General features: G+C 41.0%; 1 protein-coding gene across 1 annotated transcript; it reads right to left on the bottom strand.

Moving 5' to 3' along the window:
• Positions 1-4,062: 4,062 nt before the first annotated feature.
• On the bottom strand, positions 4,063-14,578 carry UPF3B (UPF3B regulator of nonsense mediated mRNA decay). Its single transcript, XM_038415706.2, has 10 exons — positions 14,443-14,578; positions 13,382-13,488; positions 13,131-13,237; positions 11,656-11,754; positions 10,900-11,010; positions 10,280-10,323; positions 9,085-9,273; positions 8,413-8,573; positions 6,227-6,539; positions 4,063-5,205 (listed from the first exon to the last, which is right to left on the bottom strand). Exons 1-10 carry the CDS (start codon positions 14,560-14,562, stop codon positions 5,059-5,061), a joined length of 1,398 nt encoding a protein of 465 aa, XP_038271634.1. The 5' UTR covers positions 14,563-14,578; the 3' UTR covers positions 4,063-5,058.
• Positions 14,579-14,709: the final 131 nt, after the last annotated feature.

Genomic DNA, 14,709 nt, shown 5'->3' with positions numbered 1-14,709 from the left:
GCTTCTCAGGGCAGGGGCTGTGTCTTTGCTGCTGGCACAGGACTTGTGTGGGATCAGCTCTTTCCAGGTAGGCAAGGTAGGTCACACCAGTATTTGGATGGGCAAACTTAGGCCTTGTCTACACTAGCAAGTTACTGCACAGTAAAGCAGCTTTCTGCGCTGTAGCTCCTGAGGTGTGCACACTGCCAAGCCACGTAGTGCGCAGAAACTGCACCGTTGCAGCCCTGCAGAGCTTTCTGTGCCGGGGCTACAGTGCTGCTGTGCCAATGGAGACACCCTGGTTGTGTACAGCGCTGCAATGGGCCCCTGGCAGGTGTCCCACAACGCCTGTTCTCGCCTCTCTGGTCATCGGTTTGAACTCTACTGCCCTACCCTCAGGTGACCAACCGTGAGCCCCACTCCTTAAATTCCTTGGGAATTTTGAAAGTCCCCTTCCTGTTTGCTTGGTGACGCATGTGCATCTTTCCAGGTGACCAGGCCTGCTCCACAACCAGGCGATTTCCCCGCTTGGAGCAATGCCGAGCTGCTGGATCTCAGCAGCATTTGGGGAGAGGAGGCTATCCCGTGGCAGCTGCATTCCAGATGTAGAAATTATGATACCTAAGGACAGATTTTATGATGCATGACAGAAAGGGGCCATGACTGGGACACACTGCAGTGCAGGTCAAAGTGAAGGAGCTGCGGAACGCCTACCACAAGTCATGGGAGGCAAACCGCCGCTCCGATGCTGCGCCCATGAGCTCCCGGTTCTATGAAGAGCTGGACGCGATACTCCATGGCGATCCCACCTCCACTGTGATACTCAGTGGCTTGCGTACCAGTCGAGAGTGAACCGAGCCAGGAGGAAATCTTGGACGAGGATGGGGAGGGGGACCCAGAGGCAGAGGATGACTAGGAGGTCAGAGATGCATGCAGCCAGGAGCTTTTCTTTATGCTGGAGGAAGCTAGCCAGTCACAGCTGTCGGAGCTTGGCGAAGCACAAATAGGGGAGGAGGCCCCTGGTAAGTGGCTTTGATTTTGTGAATCGCTGAAGCGAGTTGATGCGGGCAGGAGGGTTGCAGAAAGCAGGCTTGTGTCTGTATGATGCACGTATCACCACATGCCTAGTCTGAGCGGCAGAACAGGGTGTTGATTGACTCCCTCACTTCTTGGGAATTTGCCTCAGAGATCTCCACAGAACTCTCATGGAAATATTGGGGAATCTGCTGCCACAGGTTCTTTAGCAGAGCTGCTTTGTTTCTTGCGTCATTAAGGGTAACTTTCCTGCGTCACTCTGCTGTCACTAGGGTGTGTGTTGGGGGGGGGGGGGGAAATTCCTGCACACAGGAATGCACTCCGCGGCCGAAAAACAAGAATTGAAGGAGTGGCAGGACAGTGAGAAGAGGGACCGAAAGGAGAACACGGCACGCCAGAAGCCACGGAACAACTCTTATGTTGTTACGGAACGTTATGGAGCTCCAAGCAGACACACTCCAGGCGCTACTAGCACTGCAAACCCAGCAGCTCTGCGCCCGTCCACCCCTGCAGCCATCGTCACAAAACTCTTTCCCATGTGACCCCCAGACACTGCCAGCACACTCTGATCAACCTCCTGGCTCCAGTCTGTACCCGTTGCATTCCACTCCTGTCCCATCACAGTCCAGCCCTGTAGATTCCCGGTACCTACTGCACTCAACACCCGTCCCTCTGCAGTTTAGCCTTGCTGAAGTACAGTACCCGCTGCACTGTACTCCAAAGCACAAGGTTGCATAAACCTGGACATACACAAATCTTTAACCATCCTGGGACCACACCTCCTCCTGAGACCATCCCTATCCGCCACAGTGCTGGGTGGCGGTGTAACTGCCAGCGATGTAACTCTGCCAGTGTAGACAGACCCCTAAAGGAGCACTAGGGGCATGTGCAGAAAAGCCATAATAAAGGGTCAGTAGCTCACACTCCCCCTCCTCTGAATCTGAATTAAACCATTTCCTACCACAAGAGTGGGGGGTAGTTTGCTGCTAGAAATGTCACCTTTATCTCAGCAGACATATAAAGCAGTATAAAGCATATGAAGATTTGCAGTAATGAAATACCCCCCTACTACTTTTTGTAGGAGATTGCTGCAGCTAACCCTCCTGTTGGGGCCCAATCGCAACTCCAGTAGTTAACTTTCTGCTTTCCTAAACTCTTGGACTTTATTTTCCAAACAAACTACTGTGCAGTGTTGCTCTGAGCTTTGAAATAAGCTGATGTTGCACCCTTGAGCTAATGTCTTTGCAAGAAGTGATCTCTGTGTATTCAGTAATTTGGAGATCAGTTTGTGGAATATATTAAGTGCTTTAGGACCATAGTGGACCAAAGGAGCTATGTAAATGTAAGATATACTTTGCTGCTGTCTTGGGTAACCTATGCGTTGCTATGTGTCATATATAATTTGCTGAGAAATATCACCATCCTAATTGTGATTACTACAACCTGTTTACAGCAGTAATCAAGTTACTGTCTACCTTTGTAGGGAACAGATCACTAATCACAACCTTAGCATGAGAGGGGTCAAAAGGAATGTGATTATTTTGAGATGAATGTTTAAAAGCTTAAAGGCATACAACATGACCCCCTCCCCCCAAATCAGAATTAGGGCCCATTCCAATTTTTTACCAATTATATAGCCACTCAGAAGTAAATGTTAAGAATATCAAAATCACAACAATCTATTTTGCTTAACAAAGAGAAGGTTAAGGAGTGACTTGATTACAGGCTACATGTATCTACATAGGGAACAAATATTTAACAGGGGTCTTCTGTCTAGCAGAGAGGTATTATATGATTAATGGCTGGAAGCAGAAGCTAGACAAACTAGAAATAAGGCATAATTTTCTGACAGTAATTAATCACTGCAATAGTTTACCAAGGGTCATGGTGGATTCTCCATCACATCCAATCTTGATTTTAAAATTGTGTATGTTTTTCTAAAAGTTCTATGTCCTATTATACAGGAGGTCATACTAGATTATCACAATGTTCACTTTTTGCCTTGGAATCTAAGAAACCACAGCAGGTCAGATTAGTGGTCTAGTTAGTCCAGTTTCCTGTCTGCCAGTAACTGTACCAGAGAGGAAGTTGCAAGAAAGTATGTAATGAACAATTATGGGATAGCCTGTTGAGTGGCTGTGCTAAAACATCTGGCTCTGGTAAAATGAGATAGAGCACAGCTAGTATAAGCAAGGAAAGGAAGTGTTACTAGTTACAGACATTTTATCTTCAATGGTTAAAAAAATAATTCAAATACAATTTGCGATGAAAATTGGTTACCTTGAAAGATTCCAACTCTGACTGCATTATATGGTACCTCAGAAAGAGAGAGCACTGCTTTTTCAAAGGGTTTTGCTAGGGTAGTATTTAATTCAAAGATCTGTATATAGTGGTCTGAAAGGAAAGCACCTACATTCAGTTTAAGAGAATACCATTAGGTTATTTGTGATTACAGAGGTGCAGCAGATGGAATTTGAGATCAACCTTCTTATTCCCATGAACTAATGATTATGACAAATTACTCTGGACTCCGAGAAGAAAAATATCATTAGGCCCAGCTCTCTTGCTGTGTCATCTTTGACTAAGATCAGCCAGCCAGTAAAGAAAGAAAAGACCATTGTGGCTATTCCCTTGCTGCTAACAGATGTGGAGTTTTTTGTATTTTTTTTTTTTAAATGTTAGATGGGCCTTTTAGGAGAAAAGTAGGGGAAGGGTGGAGTTATTAATAGTAGTAAAGGAAAGATGCATTTCTGCATTTGGGAGGTTTCTCTCCACTAAACAGTTTTATTTTTACAGAGTTTTTTTTGTTTTTTGTTTTTGTAAAGTAACATTATGCACTGTAATTTAGCTACAGTGATGTATTAGTTTAGTATTCTCAGCTGTTCACAGAGTACAGGGATTTTTTGTTATTGAGTTTGAGGCCATTTGACAATCTTAACTAATGTACAATATTAGTGTGAAAAGCTTTGATAAAGGATAAATACAGTTCATGAGATAAGGCTAGCTCTGTGTCATGCCCCCAAATAGAAAAGTCTCACTGAAGACAAATAAGTTAAAGTATCTTTAATTTGAGATATTTTATTGGTTTTAGTACAAAACAGCTAAGGCTAAAACTTGCTAGCTTAAAGAGGATCATTATTGGTGAAGTTTCTTCTGGGCAGTGAAATAACACTCCAATGGATCAGGAAATATGAAGCAGAGATTGAAATGACAAGTTTCCTACTTTTAAGACACTGAAAACAAGAGGGAATGCTTGAAAAGAATCAGACGCTTTACACAGCTATACTGAATTAAAAAAAAATTGTCTCAGTGTAGGTAGACAGACATTACATGACAATTTATCGAAAAAGGAAATACCCAGTAATAAAATTATTCCTACACTGCAATCTTTTAGTTCAACTATTTCATTCAGTAACCCACTTCCTACATGGAAGATTCTCTATAAGGCCTCTCCCCACTTTCCAAACTTCCTACTGCTTCTATCTTGAAAAGGTTTGATCTGCAGAAAACCAGGAAAGGCTTCCCAGACCACTGATGGCCAAGCTATCACAGTCTGAGAACTCTGTTTTAGTGCTAAGATTACAGTGTTTATTTGTAACTATTGTAGTCTCAGACCCAAACACCTCGCAGCATAGCAATATAGGATGTTAGCTTTTGAGCAAAACTGCAGCTTTAACTTTGCTCCTCTTTTTAAGTGTAACACACTCTGGTTCAGGACTGCTTTACAAAAGAGCTCTGGTTTTAGATCCAGGTGTCATTCCTCCTGACCACATGACTCGCATTTCTCATACTTAAGGCCACAAAAAGCTTTTCTTCTCCGCAAACTGCAAACATTTTCTTCTCCATTGTAGTCTGATGCTATGAAAATAAATTCCAACAACAATGAGAACACATTTCAAATTCTGAGGTTCTTTAACCAGAAACATCCAACAGCACAATGTCCCCTTTTCTTCCTTTGTTCCTTCTCTTTGAAGGCACTTCTGGATTGCGTAGTACATGCTCTTTGGCTGCTTAGATAATCAGAACACAAGGCCTGTGTGCTAATCACTCCTCTTCTTTTGTATTACTGGTCTCACTTTCCTGTTTTTTATCTACTCCTTGGTCCGCAGACTTGGTAGCAATGTCTTCATAAGGACACAGTCTACTTCGACTTCGACCTCCTGGCTGGTATAGCTGCATTGCTGGACGATCCTGAAATAAATCAGAAGGTAGCAGACTGTCTTATAACCAAAGCATCATACTAATTCCTATAATTTCTAAAGGGATGATACTAAAATAAAATAAAATAAAATAAATAAAACCCACACACCACACAGACCACTTCAGACTTTCCCAAAATACTATTAATTATTCAGTGACACCCAACATTACAAGTTCAATGACAAAGAGTAACTGCCCAAACAGCACAGATGAGAACGCTGCTTTAGATTATGTACCCAAGTATTTTAAAGCATTCACAAGGATGATATTTTAAAGGAACAACTCAGTTTGTCCTCTTCAAGCACATGAGCAAATTTCAAAGCTTCTCCCAAGGAAAATTTTTTAACATGAAAAACATACACCATAGATGCTGCAAATGCAGAATTAATGCACATCTAAACTGGATGTATTCCTATCAATGGAAGGAATACGTATTTTGCCTACAGAACGATATGTACATTAACATAGGGTCTGTGCTATGACATTGCATAGCAGTGCCTCTCTTATACCTGGTGCAGCAGCCTCTGCAGTGTTTTGGAGAAGATATAATAGGGGTGGCTGCCTGCTGTATCATTTTCTCTTGCTTACAGAGATGTACTTTCTGGCATTAACCCACACGCAGCATCTGCAAGAATCTGGTCCTACCATATCAGTTCTCTGGTGACACAAAAGTTAAAAAGCCAACGTTTATCTGCTGGCAAAACCAGGACAGACATTTATTCAGAACTTTTGTTCAGAACTTGCCAGTAACAGCTGGACTTGTACATAATTCCTACAAAGGCAATAAGAAATTTGCCAAGACTAAAGTTCATCTTAGCAGCAGCAAAGCTTACAAGATCGGTCTATTTTTCCCTCATACATGATAGCGAAGTTTACAGTTGAAATTGTTTTACATGAGGGAGAAAAAATTCCAAAAATAAGAAATAGAATGATCCTCCCCTTAATTAACATTTACCATAAAACCAAAAAGGAGGCCTTATAGAGTGGGTATGAATTTAAAGAGAGCCAGCACCTTGTTTCTGATGCGATCTCTCTTAGCTGCATCCTCTTTTTTGTCATCTTTGGTTATTTTCTCAGCTTTTTCTGTGTTGCCTGTAAAGTCTGGAAGATCACTTTTCCTTCCTTTCTCTCTGAGTGAGTTTATCTCCTTTTTCATCTCTTCTTCTTTTCTTCTAAAAACTTTTTCTTTCTCAAAGCGTTCCTTCTGCCTACGACGCTCTTCGTCTTGGCGTCTCTGTTTCTCCCGATGCAGTCTCTCATATTCTCTCTCTCTTTCTAAGTCTCTCTCCCGGTCCCTGTAATCTTTTCCATATTCATCTTCAGATCTGTATGAAACACACAGCAAGAAATTAAGCTTAGAAGACTGGATGATCAGAATCACAAATCTGTGTAATTAATACTACAGCTCCAAATTTGCATCAATGTTGTGAGACACGGATTTGTAGCTTTTAGACAAGAGTTAAAATATTCTAGAAGCCTACAGTCATATTTTATTACAAATACAGAAATAACTGCAGTGAGGATGAAATCCTTGATAATGAGCGAGAACACTACAGATAGGAAGTCCCATAGTTCTAGTTACATAGCTGACTAACTCCCTCTGTGGCCTTGGAAATTACTTAAATCTCTGACTCATTCCTCTGACACATGGGGGAAACCCACACCTGTATACATCACATGGATGTTGTGAGGATTAGTTATTGCAGCACATGGTTGTCATTCTGGGCTGCATTCTGGCAAGAACGGCCATGCTTTTCCTTCCTACCAAGGCCTCTAAAGGGATATGCATTATGAGTATTGTGGACTTAAAGTGGCCCCTGTGCTCTCAGAAGCTGCTGTAAGTGCAATCTATGGAGCTGTTCTCATTTATGCTAGAGACTGTGGAAGCCCAAAGCCAGCCCCAGAATTTGGAGGGCACACAGAGGTGGCTTAAAGCCATCTTTGCCAAAGGGCTGTGCCTCTTGAATTGGGCTCCAGCTCCTGAGCTGGGCTCCATTTGTAAATATCTTCAATTGAAAGCCCAAGTATTATTGATAAAACACTAACATTTGTCTATTAAATGAACAGATATGAAATAGTTCAAGTCCAGATGGACCTCCCCCCACTCCCGATCATGAGTACACTCTCCTAGACAATTCAGATCAGAGACATTACTTCATTTGAATTCAAAAGCTGTTCCAGAACAGCACACCCTAAGTTTTAAATTACTAGTCTAGAAAGGTTGGGTTTTTCTGGTAAGTCATATATATAGTACAGACCTGTTTACGCGCAAATCCACTTAACACGTGGTAGTGTCATGCCTCCCAGTGCTACCTATTTAACACGCGAGACTCGTTAACACGCAGTACCAGAACTTGATTTGTTCACTACCTCACTGACATAGAAATCGACAGGAAGTGTGGAGCAGAAACATGTTGCACGTCTTTACGGATATTGGTAAAGATGTATCATGCACGCTTAATCATTGTCACGCTAGAGAGTTATATAGCAATATGTATACTATATTAGAAAATTTTAACCGCCTAATATAATGGCAGAGGGCAAGTGTCAGCATTCCTACACTGGAGGAGAAAAGCTAGCTGCAATAGATCGAGTAAATAGTGGAGAAACCCATGCCAAAGTATCAAAAGATACTGGGCTTGCCGAATCTACTCTCAGAGGATGGCTAAAAAACAAATCTAAACTGAATGGCTTTGTATAAAATATGGATTCTGCCACGGGTCATAAGTGAAAACGTGCGCTATTCAGCAAAACCCACAATAGACAAAGCCATACGCATGTGGTTTGCTCAGAAAAGGCTGAAAGGAATGCAGCTAAGTGGGCCAATTCTTCAAGCCCAAGCAACAACATTTGGAAATTTAACGGGGGATGAATCATTCCAAGCCAGCAAAGGGCTTATAAGTAGTTTTAAAAAGCGTCATGGCATAGCGCAGGTATCAATTTTTGGAGAAAGCCGATCAGCCGATGAATCGGCCGCCAACGCATTTCACCTGCAGCGAATGACAGACTTCATAAGAAAAAAAATGCGAGCCAGTAAGAGTAGAAAATAACGGCGTTTTTTTTCTAAGTGAATCATAGATGCTATTTTCAGCATGCCCCTCTTAACCCACGGTCTGTTAACATGCCGTCATGACGGTTGGACTCCCCGACATCTGTGCGTAAACGGGTCTGTATTGTGCCAAGTACTGGAATACTAACTTTTTTGCCTTCTCTTCTTTAGTCTCTCCGTCGGGTCGTTTGGCTGACACACTGCTTAGTGCGCCAGCAGCCTTTTCCTCCCTCACATTTTCTTTTTCCAGTTTCTTGAACTTTTCCTTTTTCTCCAAGTCTCTTTCATCTTTCTCTGGTTTCTTAAGTAGCTGTGAAGAAAACACACGTTCTATTTAATCAAAGGTTCATTCTAATTCTACTTTGCAGCACAGTATAATTCAGCTATTTGCTTGAAGCGACTTCTGCTTAACATGAGAAATATTCAAATATATAACTAGTTAATTCCATACTCACTGTGCTTAGAGGTAATAATGTCTACAACTAAAATAATGATCCCAATCCCAGAATAGGATTCATTTCCCCGTGCAGTATGAGAACAAGATACTGAAGATGGTAATCAATTATATTAAATTCATATGTTCTGGGGAACAAAAGCATAGACACGTATTCAAATGAAAATTGCTTATTAGAGATAAACTAAAGAAACTAACAACATACAAATCCTTACTGTACTTTAACAAAAGCATGAACATTATGAAATAGCTAGTCCACTCCTACAAGATCATGAATTACTCTTGGATATGTATTCAGTGAACACGTTTTGTATGCAACTTTTACAGGGAAGGGGGAAGAAAAGTCTAACAATGACATGTTCTGTACCTTAATCTTTGGTTCATCCTTTGATTTATCCCTTTCTTTCTCTGGGCATTTGTCAACTTTCTTCTGTTTTTCTGCTTCTTTTCTCTTCCTTCTTTCTTCTTCTTTCCATTTCCTCCTTTCTTCTTCCCTTTGTCTTTTTCTTTCCAGTTCCCTTCTTCTCCTCTCCTCTCTTTTTTCTTCTCTCAGTCTCTGGAAGGGGGAAGGGAAAAAAAAAAAATCACATTTCCCACATTAGAAAAAGTTACTTTTAAAAGTTCCATAAGATACTATGTCCTGAAATGACACAAAATTCTCTACTATACTGCTTTATAAATCATTGCATCTCCCTTTGTACCCTTCTTTTAAGCAATTTATTGAAAGCTTCAAAATTCACTGGAGCAGCATTACAATGTACATTTCAGAAATCTAACTCCATATTCTAATGGAAGTTAAAATTAAAACACCCACATATCAGAACCCACCCTAAAAAGTTACACACACCTGGAAGAAAAATAGGTTCATAGGAGAGAAATCACTAAGAGGGCATTAATTTAAGTCCTGGTATCTACAAACAGTATGTTAAACAGATTATAGCTTGCCAATCACACAGCTGCAGCTCACATGGCTCTGTTCCACTGAGACAAGGACTGTTATTAAGCCACCATATTAACCAAAATATAGCTTGATATCAATACTCTGGAAGCCAGTATCAATCCCCGTTAAACAGTTTGTTAAGCATGAACCAGGTTATACCAAGTATTTGGGATAAAGAGTACAAGAAAACCCCATCCCATTTTAAACATGATTATAATCATTAGACTAAGGCCCTGTACAAAAACTACATTTTTCCTCTGCAAGCATGTCCAGCTGCCCTGCTAGATCTGCTCCACTACACTTACCATCTGCTGAGCAACATGGATTCAGTCCTGTAGCATAAAAAACAGTTGTAGGACATTTCCTCCCCCTCCCACCCTTTTTAAAAAATGTTTCACAAATTTCTTCTGAGGAGAAAAGGAAGCAGGAAGTGCTCCCACCACCTACCTGAATAATTCTGTAGCTTTGGGAGAATTATTTAAAACAAGTTCTTTAGATCCATTTACCACAAATGGAAATCTTACTATACAGAAATCACTGTACATAGACAAAGTTCTAAGAGCAAATTATCAAAAACTGTAACCAAAAAAGATTCCACATAGATTATACAGAGAAATCATACCTGTTTGTTTTTCAAGAAGTTCAGAAGGGGAGTTGTCTTTTTAGCTAAATAAACATTAAGAATATAAATATTTTTGCCTTTACAAATATCAAGATATGTTTTCATAAGTTAGATGGGAAAGAATTCTCTCAGTCTATATTAGGTTTTGCTCAGTTTCAGTCTTACTTGTACCACAACTTCTCTCTCTCTCTCTCTCTCTCTTCTTGAAATGTATACCTTTCATTTGCTTATAAATGGCTACGTCTCCTCATGTAATGTTTTAGCTAAACTAAATGAGTCGTAACTTGCATTCATATATCACTTCCCATCCCACAGTATTAATATTAAAGGAGCCAATGCACCCATTACTGGAATTTAACAGCACATAACACAAGTGTTTAGTATAGGTAGCGGAGAAGATTACTATATCCAATTTAAATCAAAAAGAGGGACTGGAGCAGAGATGAATAAAGTAGATCTTCACTTGTAGTATTACTCTAAGGACTTAATGATACTAAATGATCTAAAAAGGAATGTAGAGTCCCCAAAGTTCAAAAGTCATAAACCTACAAAATATTGTATGTCGTATGTTTTCCTATACTGTGAGAAGAGGTTCACATTTAAGATATCGGTTTTCATACCTATTAACTCTTTGTTTCTTGCCTCTATTTCCTCTAGTAGTGTTTCAGGAGTTGATGTTAATTTTTCATCATCTGCACTGTAACTTTCCAAAAACTTCTTATACTCTGGGTCTGGAGAGAAAGATTGGCTTGTGCTACAAAATACACATACTGACCCCTCTTCTAGGAGTTTCAATAATCATTCTGCATTTTCAAAAACTTATGAACAAACAAGAATGGGTCATATAGTCTTATGAGCTGCTGCTCAATATTTGTCTTTAGCCAAGTTAAATCAAACTCTGAGGCAGGGACCATGTCTGGTTACGTTTTTTAAAGTACATAATTAAATAGTAATAATGCAAGATTTTAACAACTTTATTCCATAGTGTGCCTATTAAGACATTTTATTGGTTTTGCAGTTGTCTGTTTTTCTTTTAGGGTACCAAGCCTGCAAAAGCTAACCGAGACAGGGACCATCTTTTCATTACATGTGTGGGCGTTACCTAGTACAACAGGACTCTATACCTTGCCTGGGCCCCACTAGGTACTATCATAATATCAATACCACCGTAAGTACTTTTGTTATAGTACAATAGACAAGTTATTTTGAAAAAAAAATGTAATTGTGGCATGTTAAGTGTTTAGTATCAAAAATTATATTGTTACACTAGGACACCACACAGTCAAAATAAATTCAAAATTTCTGTTATCAGATACCATGCACTACATAAATCACCACATATTCATGCATACAACAAACAATTCTAGTAATTATACCATCATCAATAGTCCCAGTTTTGGCATCCTTTTTCTTATTCTTCTTTTTTGCAGATTTTTGGAAAGGTGCAAATTCTACTATGGCAGCATACTCCTGACCTGTTAAAAGTAAAATGTTAAAACTGTTTAATCACCAAGGTAAAAAAAAAAAAAAAACACACACACACTAAAATCTTGACAGTGTATTATATTGGGGGAGGGACACTGGGGCGGGTTTATAAGAAACAGTACTAGAACAGATAAATAGATAGTAGCTATGAAATTTGTCATGTGATCAGATATATAAACACATTATTTATAACCCTTTCATCGCAAGAGGGTCCCAAAGCACTTTCCAGACTATACACAAAATGCATACAAAAGTTACATTAAAAGAAAGTTAAAGTTGCAAAATGTAATACTCAAAAGTTAGGAAATGCCAGAGCTAAGGTTGCTCAGGCAGCTTTAATTCAACATCCTGATATTTATGCATTATGATGACATACTATTCCCTCCTTCCCCCGCCCCCAATTCCTGCTTCATTCACTGGGCCGGGGGAGAACGCTGTGTGTTCAACTGGGAACATGGAGAAAGGGGAAATGTCTGTTCTTGACAAAATCCAATATGATGGACAAAAAGTCCATGCAGAACAGAGAGGGTGTCTTTCAGAAGAAACACAATAAGCTGCATGGATTCAATGTATCTACCACATAAGGTGTATAGATATAGTGAATTGCTATGTCTAAAGTGGGGGGGAGGGGGAGTAGTTTCAGAGAATCTAGGTAATTTAAATTGATGCTTGGAACATGAAGCTGGCCACTCAATGCCTTCTGAATAATTGAAGCTTCAATTGTCATAGCTCCATTTCACAAAAAGCAACTGGTTGGTGGAAGATGAAAAATAAAAAAATTAAAAGTAAAATCTCTTTAAAAAAATACATCTATAAAAATATCCAAATAAAATAAGAATTTAAGGGTGAAATTCTGGCCCCACAGAAGTCAATTGGAAACAGTGGCAAGACTCCCATGGAGCCACAATTTTACCCAGAATATACACGTTAGAGGATATCAGCAAAAACACTAGTAAGCTTTAGTATTAGGTGCTGAGTGCTCCCAACAAACCACATAAGCGTCAGTTCAGTATATTATTAACTAAACTTAGATTATATACATGTAAAATTACTAATGGGCTAGAATTCCCCTCAAGCAGTTTGTTTAGAAAATTTAGCACTAATACTGCTTTAAAAAGGGGGTTTTATTGTTATTATTTTAAGCAATATTTAAAATCTACTACAAAAAGTGTGATGAAGTTTATCGAAAAGACTACATGCAGGCACCATATATTTAATCTTGATATATGGTGCCCAAGTACAATTATGGCACTAAAAGAAAGTATACAATAAGAAAAAAAATTGGGAATAAGCTACCTGACAATCTTCTAAATGTCATCCAATATACAAACATTTTAGTATATAAACAAGTTTTATGTTTACTTGCCTTTGTGATCAACAAAAACATAACCATCAAAACGATCCCTGAACAGTACTATGTCTTCTTGGTTTTTAAAGTTGATGTATGCTCTGGAAAACATGTGAGGATACAAACTGCAAAAGGACAAAAAATAGCAACGTGTAAGGAAATGAAGCTGGCTAGTTGCTCATGATTTTAAACTGTATACACTATAGACAAGTGTAAATTAATTGACATACTAGAGTTACATGAAAAAATTGAAATGGGAAGTGTTGTACCTGGAATCGTTAGCAAAGAATTCAAAATAGTCATGTTCAGGCAAAGGCTGAAGATGTTCTTCAAGTTGTTCCCTGGTCAAACTGGGAGGCAAGCGTCGAATTACCACCTTAACACAAGAAGGTTAAGAGAGTGTAAATTAGTGTCTGCCCCTGACTTTATTTCAGATTTGTTATTTGAAAGATGCTGTAGGATAGCAAAGCTAAGTCAACGAATGTGGCTCATGAGGAGATGGGTGAAAATTTCACCCAGCATGGCTTCAATGCCATTTTTATATCCAAAGTACTGAGTGATCTAGAAACATCACAGGTTTCAGAGTAGCAGCCGTGTTAATCTGTATTCACAAAAAAAGAAAAAGGAGGACTTGTGGCACCTTAGAGACTAACAAATTTATTTGAGCATAAGCTTTCGTGAATGCATCCGATGAAGTGACCTGTAGCTCACGAAAGCTTATGCTCAAATAAATTTGTTAGTCTCGAAGGTGCCACGAGTCCTCCTTTTCTTTTTTTGAGAAACATCACAATTCTTCAAGGAAGCACGGAAAGACTGGGGGCCTGATCCAGCTCCCACTTAAGTCAAAGAAAAGACTCCTACTCACTTCCCAAGGGGAGCAGTCTCAGGCCCCCAGTGAGGAAATGTGGTTCAGTGATTAGAACAAGAAATTCAAAGGAGAGATGCCTGAGCTCCGTTCCCTAGTCTACCGCTAACCGCATGTACTGCTTTGAGCAGGTGACTTGGGCCAAACAAGTGGTGGCGAGTGGGTCCGGTGGCCACCCGGGCCCTGGTTTTGCAGAGTGCCGACAACACTCACAACGCCACGCGAGCGCCAAGGGAGCTCAGCTCTCGGTATCTCAGGCGGGGCACCGGAAAACGAAACGCCGCCAGGTACCCGCCGCGTTTGTAAGTGGTTACCCCGGGCGCCCTGCCCCCGCATGGCCCCGTCTGGGGTCTGCGGCCGGCGCCCCGCACGGGCACGGGGCTCGGCTGAAACCTCCGCGGGGCCCAGCGCGGGGCCGACGCCCCCCCCCCCAAGAACGCGGGACGGCCCCGCCCCCAGCCTCACCTTGCTGAGCGTCTCCTTCTTGTCCTTGGGCCGCTCGGGCTCCCCGCCCCCCCTGAGATCCAGGGGTGCCCCGGGCGCCCGCTTCTCCTTAGGCCTAGTGTTCTCCTTATCCTCCTTCATCCCGTTCTCCGGCCCACCGAGCCACGCCCCCTCTCGCCCATTGGCCGCTGCGTCTCTCGCGGGATCACAGCCTTAAAGGGCCACGAACCACCTCCGGAGGCGCCTCCTCAAGAATACAGCGCGGTGGGGATGGGAGCTCCCGGCATG

This window comes from Dermochelys coriacea, chromosome 9 (genome assembly GCF_009764565.3).
Source record: "Dermochelys coriacea isolate rDerCor1 chromosome 9, rDerCor1.pri.v4, whole genome shotgun sequence".
Taxonomy (NCBI): Eukaryota; Metazoa; Chordata; order Testudines; family Dermochelyidae; genus Dermochelys; species Dermochelys coriacea.
This window is presented reverse-complemented; position numbering and strand designations above follow the sequence as displayed.